This window comes from Carassius auratus, chromosome 16, assembly GCF_003368295.1.
Source record: "Carassius auratus strain Wakin chromosome 16, ASM336829v1, whole genome shotgun sequence".
NCBI classification, from domain to species: domain Eukaryota; kingdom Metazoa; phylum Chordata; class Actinopteri; order Cypriniformes; family Cyprinidae; genus Carassius; species Carassius auratus.
Window position 1 is genome coordinate 23,911,091 of NC_039258.1, and position 19,518 is coordinate 23,930,608.

At 40.5% G+C, this 19,518-nt stretch overlaps 1 protein-coding gene across 1 annotated transcript in view; it reads left to right on the forward strand.

The window, feature by feature from the left end:
- The first annotated feature begins 8,976 nt into the window (after positions 1 to 8,976).
- Positions 8,977 to 19,518, forward strand: part of LOC113116585 (lysophosphatidylcholine acyltransferase 1-like) — a 46,864-nt gene continuing 36,322 nt past the window's right edge. Inside the window, exon 1 of the mRNA XM_026284825.1 lies at positions 8,977 to 10,138. Coding sequence (XP_026140610.1) covers positions 10,028 to 10,138 — 111 coding nt within the window. The 5' untranslated portion in view covers positions 8,977 to 10,027. The remainder of the gene's footprint in view (positions 10,139 to 19,518) is intronic.

Here is a 19,518-nt window from a genome sequence, read left to right on the forward strand (position 1 = left end):
CTGATGATTCCCTCTCTTTGGGGGCTTTTTTCTTCAGAGTCAAGTCCAGTCTTTGTTTTTGGATTACTGTGATATTATCTATATGCAGGCGCCTAAGAGTTGTTTACAAGTGTTTGCTTCTGTTCATGGAGCTTTGAGGTTTATTACTAATTCAAAAGCCCGACCCATCATTGTTTGCTGTACTCTTGGGTTAGATGTCATCCTGTAGACTTACATATAAGTACACATTTATCTATACAGTTATTATGGATTTGTTTCCCTCTTCTTCACAGCAGTATATCATTCAAAATGGTGTAAAGAAAGACGGTCTTTGCTCACAAGATTTTGTTATCTTCCAAAACATCCCAGAAGTAATAAAGGTAAACAAATAAAGGTAAAAGGCCATTTAGTTATAACCAGTTACAAGATAAGTGAGTGGATCTCACTAAATTAATTCAAGTGTGTTTTAAATGATTTCATTTTGGTTTACATGATTGTAATTGTTTTGACTGATATGATAATGTATTTATTTGTTTTGTTTGTTGTTGTTGTTGTTTTTGTTGTGTGAATTAATGTATTTGTTTTATGTTCAAATGTTTTTTTGATGTTTAACTAAGTCCTGTCTTGTCCAGTGCCCTTTTGTAAACAAGATTTTAAATGAGGTAATTAGAAATTCCCCAAATTCCCTTGATCTTTTGACCTATTAGAGGTCATTGTGCTATTAAAACATTCTAATCAGAACTCAAATTTTTCTCTTTAGTCTAAAAACAGCTTATATTGAAGCCAACCTGCCAAAATGAGACCTTGTGGATCCTTCTGAAGGATATTCAGAAAGACTGAAACTAAAAGACGATGCTGTGTGACTATTGGATCTGACAGTAATGTCGCAACACAAGTGTGACTGTTTTCATTATGTGATCACTATTGCTTTGTCTGTTATTACAGGTTATTTGCTATGTATTAAGTTAGTTATGCGTTATTGACCTAAAACACAGTCCTCTCCATTTGTGTATGATGCACGCTGTCAAACATACACAACGATTATTCAATCATAGTAGGGGTTAATTTACTTCTGAGTCTACAATCCCCCACGCCTGTTCAAGCAGAGTGTTCTGATGAGGGGTCAAAACAGGACTGACAATAGCCTATTGCTTATTAATTACAATGTTTTTATATGTAAAAATCTTGATAACATTATAAGTGGACCTCACACAATGTAACACCATGACAGCAGAGGGAGCTCTCGTCTGAGTTTTGACCATGACTTCCTGTTTGGTGGCCATATTTGTCATGACACGCGCACACACAAACAGGTAGATCCAATTGCAGTTTATTGGGTTATCCAAAATCGAAATCCAGACAGGCAAATGGTCAATATCCATCAGAGCAGTCCAAAACAAGAAACATAACAGTGGCAAGGAACACGAAACACAGGGAGACATGAAACAAGGACTCCATAACAATGACAGAAACAAACAGGGTATTTATAGACAGGTGCAAACAATGTGAGTGGGAACAGCTGTGTGCAATGAGCAGTGATTAGTCCAGATAAGGCTTGTGTGAAATGCAGTTCCTGAAGTGGGGTGACGATCTGAGAAAGTGAGACCTCTAGTGGACACCCAGGGAACACAAACCAGACAGTGTGACACTACCCCACTACCTCGCCCTCGGGGACCGCCTCGGCCTCACGAACCGTCTCGGCCACCGCATCGGGCACCGCTTCGGGAGCGGCAGCGGCCTGCTCGGGGACGGCCTCCGGGACGGCAGCAGGCTGCTTGGGAACCTCCTCCAGGCTTTGAGGAACGGTAGACGCCTGTCTCCTCCTCCTCCACCCTCTATGATGGCGAGTGGGTGGCACCTTGTCTGGGACTCAGGCGTTGAGTCGGCCATCTTGTTTGGTGACACAGGTGTAGATTCGGCCATCTTGTGCTGTGGCTCTGAGATGGCGGCCATCTTGTCTGGAGACACAGGCGTAGATTCGGTCATTTAGTCTGGAGAGATGGGTATGGTTGGTGTATCAAATTTAAGAGTCTCCCCCTCCGCTCCTCCATGGTGGCTGGGGAACAGATACGAAATCCCACACCGCTGGATCTAGGCATGATGGAGTCCTTCTGTCACGACACGCACACACAAACAGGTAGATCCAATTGCAGTGTTTATGGGGTTATCCAAAATCTAAATCCAGACAGGCAAATGGTCAATATCCATCAGAGCAGTCCAAAACAAGAAACATAACAGTGGCAAGGAACACGAAACACAGGGAGACATGAAACAAGGACTCCATAACAATGACAGAAACAAACAGGGTATTTATAGACAGGTGCAAACAATGTGAGTGGGAACAGCTGTGTGCAATGAGCAGTGATTAGTCCAGATAAGGCTTGTGTGAAATGCAGTTCCTGAAGTGGGGTGATGATCTGGGAAAGTGAGACCTCTAGTGGACACCCAGTGAACACAAACCAGACACTGTGACAATATTACCCTGGCCACCATATTGCATCTTTGCCTTACCAAGCGTTTGTTTCACTGTCTAGTTTTCCTGTGTATGACCGGTTTTCCTGTTTTTCTTGATTACTCTTTTGGATTGCAGTTTTGCCTGTTTGCCGGTCCGGACTGCCTTCTTGTGTATCGACCTCACCGCTTGCCTTTACAGACACTGAGATTGGATTTGTGGAACTGTTTAATAAACACTGCATATGGATTCTACTTCAGCTTCCGCCTCAACTCCATTACAGAATACTTTGCCCACAATGAATCCAGCTGAGGTTTCTCAGCTCCAAGCAGCTTTTTCTTATCAAACTGAGTTGTTACCAGGAATTACCAGGAAAACTTTAACTCATTATATTCGTTCACGTCCCTCGCCCTTCACCTCAACTGTAAAACTGGCGTTGCCAGATAAGTTTGATGGTTCAGCAGGAAAATGTCATTGGTTTATTCATCAAGTCAGTATCTGCGTATGTGGAAAGCCAAAGAGATCAGTTTTCTTCTGAGTGAAGTAAATGCATGTTCTTAATGTCTTTGTTATCTGGCAAAGTGATTGATTGGGCTTCAGCGGTTTGGGAGACGGATTCACACTTTTGATAGTCTTTTGAGTATATGTTACAACAAATTTGTAAAGTATTTGAATATCCTGAGGGGAGCAAGGATATATCTAAGCAATTGCTTCACATGTCACAAGGGAGCCGCTCCGCTGCAGATTTCGCCATTGAACTTAGAACTCTTGCTGCTCAAAGTGGATGGAATTATGTGTCATTGAAGGCTGTGTTCAAACAGAGTTTAAATTTGGAGCTCTAAGCTGAGTTCGCCCACACTCATCATTGCATTCATCAGCATGGCCATCAAGATTGACAATTTGCTGAGAAACACACCCAAGAGAAGATCCACTCGACAGCCATTTTTTAACTCCCTCACTGCACCCTCTGATCACCAAGAGCCCATGCAAATAAATTATGCTCATTTATCAGATGAGGTGAGAACTGGGCGCTGCCAAAATAATCTGTGCTACTAATGCTGTCAAACAGGCCATCATCACGCTGAGTGCCTACACAAAGCCCGGATGTCCATCTTTGTTACCAGCTGGCTGTAGATCAATTCTCTCTGCCTTCTCATTCCTGTTCGGCTAAATACTAAAGATGGTCCCATTACTTTTACTGCATTGATTGACTCCGGTGCAGCCTTAAATCTGGTCAACAAGGATTATCTTCAAGAAGTACAGTTTAACCACACCACTTTGTGTGCCCACCATTTGCATCACCGATGTCAACAATAAACGGTACCTGCTCAGTTACAGATTGGATTGTTCCACAGAGAAAGCATTTCCCTCTATATCACTGATTCACCCCATATTAAATCATTCTAGGATACCCCTGGCCACTCAAAATCCTGTATTATCCTGGAATGGTGGAGAACTGACTCACTGTCTGAATTTTGTTGAAACCACTGCATGCTCATCAATATGCTTCAACTATTCCTTGCAACATCTGCTGAGGATCCAGCTTCTGCCTCCAGTTTTAAAATCCCTGCCTACTATCAGAACTTTTCAGATGTGTTCAACAAGAGCAAAGCTTCAAAGCTACCACCTTACCATCCCTGTGATTGCACCATCAATCTTCTGCCCAATGCCATGCCACCCAAGAGTAAGCTATAACCACTATCACACCATGAATCCAAGGCTATGGAAGATTACATTAAAGAGGTTTTGAACCTTGGTTTTATTAAGCCCTCAACCTCTCCAGCAGCAGCGGGGTTCTTATTCATTCAGAAGAAGGATGGAGGTCTACGACCTTGCATCCTTCAACAACAATGTTACTGTAAAATTCTGCTATCCTCTTCCACTTGTTACTGCCACATTAGAACAGCTTCGAGAGGCTAAGATTTAGTACACCAAGCTAGACTTGAGGAGTACTTATAATCTAATTTCCATCAAAGAAGGGGCTGAGTGGAAGACAGCTTTTCTCACCACGGGAGGTCTCTATGAGTACTTGTGACACTGTTTGGGCTAGTCAATGCCCCATCTGTGTTCCAGTCATTTATCAATGAAATATTCAGGGACATGTTGAACCAGTATGTGATTGTCTACATAGACGTCTTCCTTATATATTCCAAGTCTGAAGATGAACACATTGAATATGTTTGAACCATCCTTTCTCTTCTTCAAGAACACCAGCTCTTTGTGAATGCAGAGAAAAGTGAATTCCATGTACAGCACACCATTTTGTTATCATGGAGTCGAGATGGATAATTACAGAATTCATGCAGTTATGGAGTGGCCTCAGCCATCAACAATTAAGGAACTTCAACAATTTCTAGGTTTTGAGAACTTCTATCACTGTTTCATCAGTAACTACAGCATGATTGCATCACCGTTGACATCGCTCCTAAAGGGGAAACCATCCAAGTTGAGATGGTCAAACGAAGCTAACACCGCTCAAACATCGCTTTCACAAATCTCAAATCAATTCACTTTGACCCCTATCTTGAAACACCCTGACTCTAACCTGCCATTTGTACTGGAGATGGATGCTTCAGACTGTGGAATTGGGGGAGTATTATTACAATTTCATGGTCAACCAGCTAAGTTGTATCCATGTGCTTTCTTTTCAAGTTAACTTACTTCTGCTGAGAGAAACTATAATTCCTTACATTTATATAGCGCTTTTCTAGACACTCGAATTTAGCCAGGATGCCGAGGTCACACCTCTACTCTTTTTGAAAGACATCCTGGGATTTTTAATGACCACAGATGGTATGATGTATGATGTTGGTAACAAGGAGTTACTGTCCATGAAAGCTGCAATCGAGGAGTGGAGACATTGGCTGGAGGGAGCCATTCTTCTGTTTCAGGTTACCACAGATCACAAAAACATTGAATATGTAGTGCCAAAAGACTAAATCCATGTCAAGCCAGATGGTCATTACTGGTAAATGGACTGCATTTATATAGCGCTTTCAACAGACCACATGGCCATCCAAAGCGCTTTACAATTTGTCTCACATTCACCCATTCACACACTCATTCACACACCGACTGCAGTGTCAGCCTTTCAAGGCACCATCCAGCTCGTCGGGAGCAGCTGGGGTTAGGTGTCTTGCTCAAGGACACCTCGACACTTGGTCAGGTGGAGCCGGGGATTAAACCACCAACCTTCCGGTTTGTAGACAACCTACAAGAACCACTGAGCCACTGTCGCCCCATCTTATTCTTCTCAAGATTCCAATTTACTGACACATATTGTCCAGGAAGCAAGAATAGTAAAGCAGAAGCCCACTCCAGGTGCCATGGTCCACCCCTCCAAGATAATTTACCAAAACCCATCTTGCCTCCTTCAGTTGTTATTGCCCCTCTATTGACCACTCAACAGGATCCTCCACCTGCCAGGTGCCCACCCAACAAGCAATATGTTCCCCAGGTACTAGGACAGCGGGTCCTGCAATGGGTCCATACATCCATCAACTCAGGACATCCAGGTATCTATTGTACCAAAAAAATTATCCACAATGCTTTCTGGTGGCCAGCAATGAATGGAGAGATAACAGATTATATGAAGGCTTGTCACAGTTTGTGCACAGTCTAAGACCCTAAAGGAACTTCCCTCTGTTCTGCTGCAAGTAACTACCTATTCCTCAACGTCCATGGTCCCATCTGTCATTTCCGTACCCGTATCCTTCTTTTACGCAGCCTTGATGTTGTAATTGATGCAGTATGTGGTCTGGCATTGTGATGTTGGAAAATGCAAGGTCTTCCCTGAAAGAGACGACGTCTGGATTGGATCATATGTTGTTCTAGAACTTGGATATACCTTTCAGCATTGATGGTGGCATTCCAGATGTGTAAGCTGCCCATGCCACACACACTCATGCAACCCCATACCGTCAGAGATGCAGGCTTCTGAACTGAGCGCTGATAACAACTTGGGTTGTCCTTGTCCTTTTTAGTCCGAATGACATGGTGTCCAAGTTTTCCAAAAAGAACTTCAAATTTTGATTCGTCTGACCACAGAACAGTTTTCCACTTTGCCACAGTCCATTTTAAATGAGTCTTGGGCCAGAGAAAACACCTGCGCTTCTGGATCATGTTTAGATATGGCATCTTTTTTTACCTATAGAGTTTTAGCCGGAAACGGTGAATGGCACGGTGAATTGTGTTCACCGACAATGTTTTCTGGAAGTATTCCTGAGCCCATGTTGTGATTTCCATTACAGTAGCATTCCTGTATGTGATGCAGTGCTGTCTAAGGGCCAAAGATCACCGGCATCCAGTATGGTTTTCTGGCCTTGACCCTTGATAGATTGTTCCAGATTCTCTGAATCTTTGGATTATATTATGCACTGTAGATGATAATAACTTCAAACTCTTTGCAGTTTTTCTCTGAGAAACTCCTTTCTGATATTAAGCCAATATATTTCGCCACAGCCTTGGGGGAATGGGTGATCCTCTGCCCATCTAGGCTCCTGAGAGACAATACCACTCTGAGAGGCTCTTTTTATACCCAATCATGTTGCCAATTGTCCTTATAAGTTACAAATTGGTCCACCAGCTGTTCCTTGTATGTACATTTAACTTTTCCGGCCTCTTATTGCTGCCTGTCCCACCTTTTTTGAATGTGTAGCTCTCATGAAATGAGCCAATATTTGACATGACATTTCAAAATATCTCACTTTCAACATTTGATAGGTTATCTATATTGTGAATAAAATTTGATAGGTTATCTATTGTGAATAAAATATATTTATTCCATTCCTTTTTTACTCACAATTTGTACAGTGTCCCAGCTTTTTTGGGATTGGGTTTGTAATAAAAGCATGCACAGCAACTTCCAAATATTTATAAAGACAGTAAAGGTGTATATGTTTATCAGACTTGAACTCAGCATCAGAAACAACACCAAGACTCCTTACTTCAATGTGTACACACCAGGTTAATTTATTAAATGTTTAGTTGAGCTCAGAGGGCCAAACTGTATAATTTTAGTTTGTGATTTATTCAGGTGGAGAAAATTGGCTGTCTTACACTTCTTAATGACATTAAAGCAACCAACAAGTGCGTGCAAAGCCAAAGTACTGTATACTTTATAGCAAGATAAAGCTGAGTATCATCAGCATAAGGGTGATATGATATATTGGGTTTCTGACAAATATTGGCCAGAGGAAGCATATGCATTAAAAATAAAACCAGGCCTAATATAGATCTTTGTGGGACGCCCCATTAAATGTGAGCAGAAGAGGAAGAAATAATTCCCAATTCAACAGAGAGAGTTCTCCGTGTAAAATGCAAAGCAACCCAGTTAAGAACATTCCCTTGAATCCCTGCCCACAGTCTTAAATGCTCCAGCAACTTTCATGTACTACAGTGTCAAATGCAGCTGTATGATAATTTCACACTGTCCTGAATCAACAAGAGGTTTCAAGACACAAACATTATTATTAACATGTACTGTAAGTCTCCAAAAAAAGTAATGAACTTCATGATATTCTAACTGTAGAAGTGCTGCTTTTGTAAACCTTAAAATATTAAGCTGCAATGAGGAAGAAGAAGAAAAATAAAAAAAAGTTGGTTTTCCCAACTTTCCCAACACTGGCCACCAGTAAAGAAATACAAAATGGCCTCTTTATCTGTGGACATGAATACTAGTCTATCATGTCAATATTTGCGTAAACTGAAGAAAAATAGTCTTGTTTATCTTAAGTAAGCCTATAGAAAGCAATCCATACTTGTGGGAACAAGTGAGAAAAGTGTTAATATGAAGATGAGCCCTCAATTTGATGCAGTGTAATTGTGTAACTCGTGGTCAGCTAGCTAAAAGACCACACCCAAAGGAACAAACAGAACATTTTGATTGGCTGATAAATGTGTCAATCTGAAGAAAGAAAGAAAAAAAAAGTGTTCAAAGAGCAGAAGTTGAGGAGACTCAAGACTCAATTTTCTTTCTCCACCCTGCAAATTTTGGTTTGTACTGAGGAAGTGGAGTAAATAAAAAAAGTTCAATAAAGATAAATCACATAGAAGTCAAAATCTATGCATTAATGTATTTAAATACATTGCTTTTGTCTAACAGAATTTGTAAATCCTTTAAAACCGAAACATATTCCTGTACAAGTAAATTTTTTCTTGATTTTTAGAAATGGCTTTCTACACACATTCTCAGACTTTATCTCAAGCTGTTGCTGATTGTTTCCTTGGTAATCTAGTAGGCACTGAAATTATTTATTTAGTGCACATTTTGCCATTTGTGAGAAGGGCGTTGTAATTGCTCCTTGCAGCTGTTGTGGTGGAAATGAAAAAAAACATAAAATACATCTTAATTTAGTTATTGGGTTCCACAGTATTCTCAGATGTGAAATTATTAAAAATGTGCACCAATTTACAACATAATTGGAATAAGACACAATAAACAATATTCCACTGAGGTGAAATCTACATTGATTTTATAGTGTTTTATTTTCTTCACATCTTATATTTCATGCATGCTTGTCACTTTCACTGTGGTCTTCTTGGTAAATAAAGCTTTATTAGGTGCAAAATTGTTCAGTGTGGTGGAAATTATACAATAACTGTGGGCCAGATGTAACATTTGAATAATTTATAGAAATACAATAAATATTGAAACACTTTATTTCATGCTTTGTTCAGTTTATCATAGCTTTACCACATACCAGCCTAATTTTTATTTGTTCTCTAATGGATTTTCATACTTTAAGATTGGAAGACTGGATCTGAGACTAGGGGAAAACAATAAAATATATAAATGAAAGTGATTTTAAAAAGTAGCCTAGCAAAGTAAGCCATTGTAAAACGTCTCCGCACCACTTTTAATACATATTTACACATAAAAAATGATATAATCTTAACACAGCTGAACAGTTTTAACACGTAGGCTCCACTCGCCTGTTCAATGTTATGGTATGTGACGCTCTAGCGCCCCTAGGGCCTGTATACTGAACTAGCTATCTCATGAGCATCTGCTTCTCAGACCTATAGAAACAGAACAAGCAGCAGGAGCCAATTATAATGTCACACAAGAAAACTGTTTTAGAATCGAGGAAGTGTGTAGCATAAATAGACATGGCTTGGTGTTCTCTGTGGGTCCATATATTTCATGTCCAATGTTTACTCTGCTCTGTGTCTCTCATCGATGGTCAGGAGAGTACAATCACAGCCACTTGCTATTACAAGATAAGGAATCGTCCGAATTTAAAAATCAAACCAAACATAATTTCCCATGAGAGGATCCTTGAGGCTCTCAACCTTTGCCGCTCTTCGGAGCGGATGGAGCATCCGCGCATGCGCAGTCACAGCGGAGCATCATCTTGTGGCGTGAGCGGAGGAGGAGCGGCCCGCGCGTGCGCACCGCGGCAGGATTGATTCTGCCCCTCCATGACATCCAGCGGGACTGAGCGACTGCTGCTGCTGCGCTATCGTCAAATACATGCTCCGCCTAATCCCGCAGCCCTCCTCGAGCTCCGGGACCGCTAGATAATAACGCGCTCGAGGCTGACGTACGCAGACAGCGGCGCATCGGTGACGGTAATTGATTGGGGTTCGTCGAGGATGAGGCTGATCGAGACGCGCGCGGATGGAGAGGAGAAGCGCGAGCTGCCGCCTCCGTTCAGAAACCCGTTCGTGCACGAGCTGCGGTTCACGGTGGCGCAGAAGCTGCAGGTAGGTGCGACGGGTGCCGGTGTGTGTCTCTGTGTGTGTGTTGGTGTGGATGAGCGCGCTGTAGCAGTGCTCTCCTCTCTGGCCTTCTGCTCTGGAAGCGGAGTTTCCTTCCTGTGCTACATGTTGCGCTCGGCAGAAGAGCCAATCAGGATCGAGGATCCGCCGTGTGGAGCTCTGCAGCACATGCGAGCCTCACAGCGGCCTTTGTCTGAACCAGCAGATGCGTCTCAAACATGTGCCACATCTATCTATCTATCTATCTATCTATCTATCTATCTATCTATCTATCTATCTATCTATCTATCTATCTATCGTTGGTTCTGTTTGTCTGATGGAGCAGTGGATGAAGGCAGATTTCAGCTGTTTGACAAATAATTCTGTAAACACTACTTCAGATACTTATTTTTTTTTTAATATTTAATGTTGTCTACTACATAGGCTATTCATATCCAGCAGAACAATTTGAGTGAAAGCTGACTGTGGGATGTTGAGTCTGAGATCCTGCAGATCTGAGATGATGCAGAGAGTGTCTTGAGCTTCGCTGGGAGGAAATAAATCTGACCCATTCACGTATTTATTGATTAGCGGCCACTTAATAATGCAGAGACTTAAATAGGATATGTTTTCTAAAGTTCCAGGTTTTCAGTGTGTTTTCAGACTCTTGGATGTAATATCTCCTAAAATAATCATAAAAATCCCTGAAGTGTGGTCAAACCGCTAGAGTTCAGACATGACACTAGCTGTAGTGATGCTGTTGATTACAGCCATCAATAAAGAAAAGGCCAGTTATTGGTGTGTTATTGCATAAGCGTGTGCTGATGCTCATGGTACTGTGCACATGTGAAGGTGTGTGACCAGTCTTCTTTTCAAGGACTGCCGAGCAGTTACCATGAACTGAAGTGACCTCTCCGGGATCCTTTAGCATCACAATGTTGAAGGCTTTGCTTCTGAAATCCTTTAAGTCTTCAGCTCTCTGATTAACAGACAGATCGTGAAGCCTCAGGTAACGAGCCGCTGAAGATGGCTGTCTGTTGCTCTGTTTTTCTGTCAGTAAGTTTTAACACCTGATGTTTTTAATGTGACACTGATATTAAAAGACCTTCTGTGGCAGGACCTTCTCTTTTATTCTCATCAAGACTTTATTCTGCTCTCACAGTGAGCAGTCCAGTTCTCATCTCTGGTTCCCTAGTCTTTTTTTTTTTTTTAAGGGCTGCGTTAAAACTTTATTTTATATGATCTGTCACTGTGTATAACAGCCTCTCAGACACATGTATTTGAAGTCTTGACCCTGTCATTCATTCACAGACGGCTCCTGTGCGGTCACATCCTTCTAGATCCACAGAGTCACATGTTTTTAGACCATTATATGTTTGGAAAGCAGTATTTCTGCACTGGGTGATATGATTTATGATTCATGATACTCTGTTGTGATTGTGTTAGTATATGCAGTCCCATCGTTTCTCAGAGGCTGTTTGCGTGACTCATTAGTAGCACAATCACAGCAGTTTTGTCTAATTATGGGCTTTCCTTCTGCTTACTCAGCTTTGCATTAGATTATTATGTGAATGTAAATCAGCTCTTTGAGGATTTATCATGATATAATATTTAACTTAACTACACATGGCATAAGTGCATTAGATTTTTACTGCGGAAGCAAATGTGTTCTGTGTCCTAGTCTTTATGACATCTATCTATCATCAGTTTTAGTGCTCATTCAGTTTCCCCCAGAGGTTCGGTCATCTGCTGTTGTCTTGTTTTAAAGGGCTAGATCATTCTAAAATAAAGTCAAACTCCAGAATATATAAAAAGTGCAATAAAGTAGTTGTAGGATAGCTTTGTGTGACTACAATGTAACTTATTTACAGACAATTATGAGTCAGTGGTAAAAGTGTCCAAGATAAAGAACATCTTTTTAAAATGCAGTTTAAAACACATGTAAAGTTCTTTAAGAAAGTACTCTTTGTGTTTGTCTGTGGCGAGTTCAAACGTATCTCACTGGATCTTGCACACTTTTTAGTGAACTAGTTCAAATCGGACTGAAGCATCTGAAACTGTTCGCCGCTGCCAGTCTCTCGGACTGAAATGAACCGATTGCTTGTGACGTCTCTCATTTGTAACTTTGGAAAATGATTTTGCTGAAGGAATAAATGTGAGTCAGTCTTTCTGGTTTAGAAAGGCTTGATGGCAGATTTCCTTTAACAGTGCGTGTGGAGAGGAGCGTGAGCAGAAAGACACTTTCTTCACACTCAGCACTAGGGCTGTGTAAAAAATGTGATTTTCATGTGCATCTCGTCAGTAAAGGCACTCCTGTGATTAGTAGTATATCTCCAGCACGTACGTTCAGATCAGGGTTGCCAGGTTTTCAAAACAAAACCTGCCCAATTACTTCTCACAACCAGCCCAATCGCGTTTCGTTCCGGGCGATAAAATCACATTTTTTGGCGGGGGCTGCCTTGGTAAAATAAGCCTTTTAGGGGGTAGACATCACGCTATTGGTATTGGGGTCGCTTCGACCCGCGGATGTGAAAAACAACCACATACTTGGCAACACTGTTTGGCCTTTACTACATAGAGCCATAGTTGACAGAAAATCCACACAAAATCAATTTCAAAATCGGAGGCGGTTCATTGCCGATTTTTAAAGCGATTTTGTGTAGCTTGTCGGTGGACTACGGCTCTGTGTAGTAAATGCCGCTCCACCTGAATCAGTGTTGCCAAGTCTGCGGTTGTTTTTCATGTCCGTGTGTTGAAGAGACCCCAATAACGTGATGTCTAGCCCCTAAAATGCTAATTTTACCAAGGGAACCCGGCAAAATTTTTTATTTTAAACCCGGACGCAATTTTTCATCGGGGAACCTCCTGTAAATGCAATTGGGCTAGTTTTGAAGTAGTTTTGAGAAGCAAGTGGGCAGGATTTGTTTGGAAAACCTGGCAACCCTGATCTGAACGCAGGTTCTGGAGATGTACTTCTAATCACGGAGAGCCTTTACTAACGAGATGCGCATGAAAATCACACAGCCCTACTCAACACGTGTTCAGCTACTCAGATTATATTGTTGTAAGTAGGGATGTCAACGATTAATCGATGATCGATTAATTGTCGATAAGAGATGCAATCGATTAAGGCTATGGATGGTCGGTTAACCGATTCAATGTTGGGCTGCGTGCGGCTCATGCGCACTCAACACGTGCGAGCGGCTGTGAGTGACGGTGACGATATATAAAAGCATCATCATTCATTCACAATGTACAAATTAAGCTTTTAATATGATATATAATTTTAAAGTACATTAAAATAGAAACAACATAAAAGTTCTTCAACATTAAATGCAATAGAAATGTAGTTACTAATCATTTCATCAGATAACTGTTTTATATCGTGCGCTTTGCAGGGCTGCGGGACACAGTGACAGGACAGGTAGTCTATTCATTCCTACAACTTGTTAATTCATTCCTACGAATTATTAATGTGGCAATTGTCCATGTTTCATTAATTGTGTTCCCTAAATAACCCATGATTTAAGTGAAATAAGGGAACAAATTAATAAATCGAACAAATTCTTAATTCATGAAATCTTTAATTTCCCTTCCCATGTTTACCACAGTAAGAGATGCGAAAACAGTTATTAAAAGCGAAAGATAATAAAATAAACCTGGGAAATTAGAGGGTTAGACTATGAAGATTTAGGAAAAGAAACGATGCCTGAATATACTGAATTTGTGGAAATTCGTGACCAACCGGCAAACCAGAACAAAACCGCGTAAATGAAGACTATGGGGTCCAAAAGCATGGTCGTGATCTAACATTTTCCAGTTAACCTATTATTCCTCTAATAAACAAAGCTTTTATACCACACTTGTCATAATCAGATCTTATCATTTCTAAATAAATAATTGCTGGATTCAAAACAGCGATTAATAGGCGCTGTGACCGACACATTCCTGGAGCATTCACTGCTGTCACTAAACGGTGACGCCGAGCATCGTTCACAAGTTTCTGCATGGACCTGACTAGGGCACAGGTTCTAAGCCCTGGGACAAAATGGGATGCTTTAAGGAAAATGTATAGCCTACTAAGTAATAGGCCCAACATAAAAATAACAATTTGTTTTCATGTTTTTTTTTTTTTTTTTTTTTTTTTTTAAATAGGCTATGCGAAATATATCGGACTTAAATAATTAAGATTAACGGATTTAAAACAGAAGTGTGGGCGCTCCATAAGTTCACAAAAAAAAAAAGGATGACAACGCATTCTGTTTGTTTGCTTTATTTTACAAGAGCACAAATATTCTGTTTTTATTGTGAGTGTGCACAAATGAAAAAATATATTTTTTAATGTCTCAGCTGTTTCGATCGCCCCGGAGCCTGCTGCACACGTATATTCTAGCGATTCAAACTTACATCGCAGTCTGTTCATTATCAAAATAAAATGTCAACTAAACATTAAAAGGTTACACTAGTTTAAATAGACCGTAGTATACCGGTCCACTCTGCTGTTATGCCAAGGATGTTTTTGCTCATATGAAGAGGATCATCTTTTCCGTCTATATGCGAATGCGTGTTAAGTACAAGCCTAGTTTACAGTATAAATAATAGTTTAACATTCAAATACATTGCGATTATGGAAACATTTCGATTTGTGCCGAATGAGACATGAGCAATAACCTCCAAATAAATCTAGCCAAAGCCGCGCTCGCTCATCCTCGTCTGCACGCATGCACTGTCACGATCTAATGCGCTGTATGCCGGATTTTTAAAAATCTGACATTTTCTAGGACAGAATCCAGCAGGATCAAATTAATGTGAGCAACTGTGTTTTGGTGCAGCAGCGCCGATGTAGTTCACTTAATGTGCAGCGCAGTCACACGCGCTCCACATTTCGGATAATTTTATACAATAATGTCAGTTGAAAACATTGCAATTGTGCTTTAAAATACAACAACGAGCACCACAAAACCATTTAAAGATGCGCGTTCAGCGTTCTCCGTGCGGGATTGGAAACTGTCAACAAAGTAAAATGACCTCAAAAGTATGGCGCGCTCTCTTCATTTTATCAAATGATCATAATCGCATCTATTCATTTTATAATCCTGCTACTAGCATTTTATTCAGACTAAAACCTCTTTAATTCAAGTGAGAAAGCGTTTTGTGTGTGTGTGTGGCTTTTGCACATCCTGTCATACCGCTGACTGCGTGCCTGCAATAGACGCATTTTGCAGTATTATGGTTAACGATTAATCGATTAATTGATCGTTAATTTAAACGACGATCGATCATGGAAATAATCGAAATTTGACATCCCTAGTTGTAAGTGCTGAGGTACAGTAAGAGCCAGTTTGAGCAGAGCTGTTTTTGACTCTTGCACATCGCAGTGGGTTTGAGTCTAACGGTTGTGTTTTCAGCCGTGTGAGAATGAAGTTTCTGTCACGTAGTTCCACGCTGACTGTTTCCTGTGCTTGTGGCTGTGTTTTAATGATGATCTCCTAGCTTCCTCGTCGTGCCTCTAACGCTCAGTCCTTCAGTCAGTGAGATGATTCAAACTGTCTGCTTGTGGAACGTTTCTAGATGCAGCTCCGAGTGAAACTCTCAATGTTTTCTGCTTGTGAACCGAGGCTGTGGTCACAGAGACCCCAGATGAACTCCAGATGGCTCTGCTTGCGGCCGTCCCGTCGTTTCCAGCAGATCACTTTCCCCTCTTCACGGCAAGATCGAGCAGTGAATGGAAACGTCCAATAATCAGAAACTGTGAGATCTCCTTGATCCAAAGGACAGGAAGACTGCAGCTCAGAGTGACCAGGACACTTAAACCTGCTTTGCATGACTTGAAGTTTTAAAAGGAGGAGGCATTTCTTCAAATGTGTGGAATAGGTTTGAGAGCTGCTGGGTCTTCTGCTCAACCTCTGATAATAGAATTAATTCAGTTCCCAAAAGACCAGCTGTTTACATGTTTATTGAGAAGTGCTTGAGTTCATTGAGCACATTACTCCCTGTCTGCGTTCAGTTGTTCCTCTTATCAAACACATTTGAACAAAATATTCTGTTATAACAGATGAAGTCCTGTTTAAGACAGTATTGGCTATGAATAGATGACAAATAAGGCATTCTTCTCTGCTCCTCAAATACATAAAACATTAGCCTTCATAGAGCGAATGTTTCTTGAGTAAACAAACTGCAGCAGTTGGTCAAAGAACCGGTTCTTTATTTACCCTGTACCTCTCCGAACAGCGTGCTGTACTTCTTTTGCTGACACTCCAGTCACAGTTTTCATTGGTGAAGTATTTGTGAAACCCACAGACTAGGGTGAAACTATTACTTCACATCATCAACAGTGTTGAAAAAAACTAATAAACTATTCACTATGGAGATACAAGGTTTCTCTCTGAAAATGCCTGATTTTTCTGGTTATGAAATGAAGGCATAGCATATTAATTTCATGTATCTTTTAATTATTGAAAATTAAAAAAAGGCCATCAAAAGGGATTCACGGTTAAAATTTAAGCAAGGAAATGCTGTGTGATTAGGCCCTATTGCTTAAAAAAAAAAAGTCAAGTCACCTTTATTTATATAGTGCTTTAAACAAAATACATTGTGTCAAAGCAACTGAACAACATTCATTAGGAAAACAGTGTGTCAATAATGCAGAATGATAGTTAAAGGCAGTTCATCATTGAATTCAGTGATGTAATCTCTGTTCAGTTTAAATAGTGTCTGTGCATTTATTTGCAATCAAGTCAACGATATCACTGTAGATGAAGTGACCCCAACTAAGCAAGCCAGAGGCGACAGCGGCAAGGAACCGAAACTCCATCGGTGACAGAATGGAGAAAAAAACCTTGGGAGAAACCAGGCTCAGTTGGGGTCAGTTCTCCTCTGACCAGACGAAACCAGTAGTTCAATTCCAGACTGCAGCAAAGTCAGATTGTGCAGAAGAATCATCTGTTTCCTGTGGTCTTGTCCTGGTGCTCCTCTGAAACAAGGTCTTTACAGGGGATCTGTATCTGGGGCTCTAGTTGTCCTGGTCTCCGCTGTCTTTCAGGGCAGTAGAGGTCCTTTCTAGGTGCTGATCCACCATCTGGTCTGGATACGTACTGGATCCGGGTGACTGCAGTGACCCTCTGATCTGGACACAGACTGGATCTGGTGGCCACGGTGACCTCGGAATAAGAGAGAAACAGACTAATATTAGCGTAGATGCCATTCTTCTAATGATGTAGAAAGTACATCAGGTGTTATGGGAAGTGTTTCCGGTTCTGGTTTACCTAATTAATGCAGAAAAAGTAGTTGTAATAGTACTATGTAAAGTCTACTGAATAATAGTTATATATTTCTGGCACAATGTCTTCAAGTTAAACAGAACTTTTATTTTGATGGGTTGCTGTGAATAACCGTACACTTTTGTGTGTTTATGATATGACACTAGTTTTACTCAGATGCTCATGAAGTGACTCAGAGCAGTTCTGGAGATGTTGCTCATGTTAGAGTAAAAAAATACTGATATCGATATATCGGCCGATATTCTTTGTGTATATTGTAGTATGGTACCAGTCAGAAGTTTAGATATTTTCCCATTTGTATGTATCTATGTGTATGTACAAACATTTAACTGGTCCTGTACATCAGTGTTTCCCACAGCCTTACAATCTATTTGTGGCGGCACTCCCCACCCCATATATATATACCTTTGACTTTGTTGAATAAAGATGAGCACTGCACAAATCAAAAAATTCAGAAAATGATGGATGTCATTTTTATTTAATCTTGCCTGTAATGGCTGAGCAGTGTTTTATCTGATTATTTTTGATTGCAGCGCTCATTTGATTACAGCCATTACCAGAGAAACCTCTCCTTGCGCTCTACAAGCGCCTCCTGCTGGCAGAGAATGAGATGGCATATATACCGACACAAATATAGTGCAAGGCATTTTATAATAATTGTGTTTTTGTTTCGAAACTGGAACAGAGAACAGGATCTTTTGCAATGATCACTCAAATGGTGGTGATCAAACACTTATAATGATGTGACAGAGAAATGTAATGGAGGCAGGGCATTTACATTTATTCATTAAGCAGACGCTTTTATTCAAAGTGACTTACAGATGAAGACAGTGGAAGCAATCAAAAACAACAAAAAGAGCAATGATATATAAGTGCTATAACAAGTCTCAGTTAGGTTAACACAGTACACGTAGCATGGGATTTTAAATAATATAATAAATAAAAAGAAAACAGATAGAATAAAACAAAGAATAGAGCAAGCTAGTGTTAGAGATCTTTACACACACAATTGCATAATAAATAAGAAAATAGAATACAAAAAGATTAGAAAGGTAGTTAGATTTTTAAAGAATATAATTAGAATAGTGAGTGTTATAGTTAAAGGTTAAATAAAGATGGAAGAGATGTGTTTTAAGCCGATTCTTGAAGATGGCTAAGGACTCAGCTGCTCGGATTGAGTTGGGAAGGTCATTCCACCAGAAGGGAACATTTCATTTAAAAGTCTGTAAAAGTGACTTTGTGTTTTTTTGGGATGGCACAATCAAGCGACGTTCACTTGCAGAACGCAAGCTTCTAGAGGCACATAAGTCTGAAGTAATGAATTTAGGTAAATGGGTGCAGAGCCAGTGGTAGTTTTGTAGGCAAACATCAATGGATTAATTGTAAAGGTTTGATAGCATTGGCTGGAAGACCTGCCATGAGAGCATTGCAATAGTCCAGCCTGGACAGAACAAGAGCTTGAACAAGGAGTTGTGCAGCATGTTCAGAAAGAAAGGGCTTGATCTTCTTGATGTTGAATAAAGCAAATCTGTAGGATCGGACAGTTTTAGCAATGTGGTCTGAGAAAGTCAGCTGATCATCAATCATAACTCCAAGGCTTCTGGCTGTTTTTGAAGGAGTTATGGTTGATGTGCCTAACTTGATGGTGAAATTGTGATGAAACGATGGGTTTGCTGGAATCACAAGCAGTTCTGTCTTGGTGAGGTTGAGTTGAAGGTGATGGTCCATCATCCAGGAAGAAATGAACCAAGAACTGAGCCCTGAGGCACACCAGTAGTTAGATGTTGTGACTTGGACACCTACCCTCTCCAAGATACTTTGAAGGACTTAACATTAGCATTTAACAATTTAGCAATAAACTTTGCCATCCAAAATGAGTCTGACATCAGTGCACTGAACAGTAAAGTTGAAGTTTATTAAATTTGAATTCCATTCAATTTTAATTCAAATCTCACGCACTTTCATTCCCTTTGAATGTAAAATGTATGTTCCCGTGGAACTGGAATCATGGCGGAATTTCAACTTTAGTCCACTTCGCAGGGCACTTATGGTCGAATAAGACGATGCTTGAATGCTGCCTGAACAAGAGACGTCCTTACTGAAGGG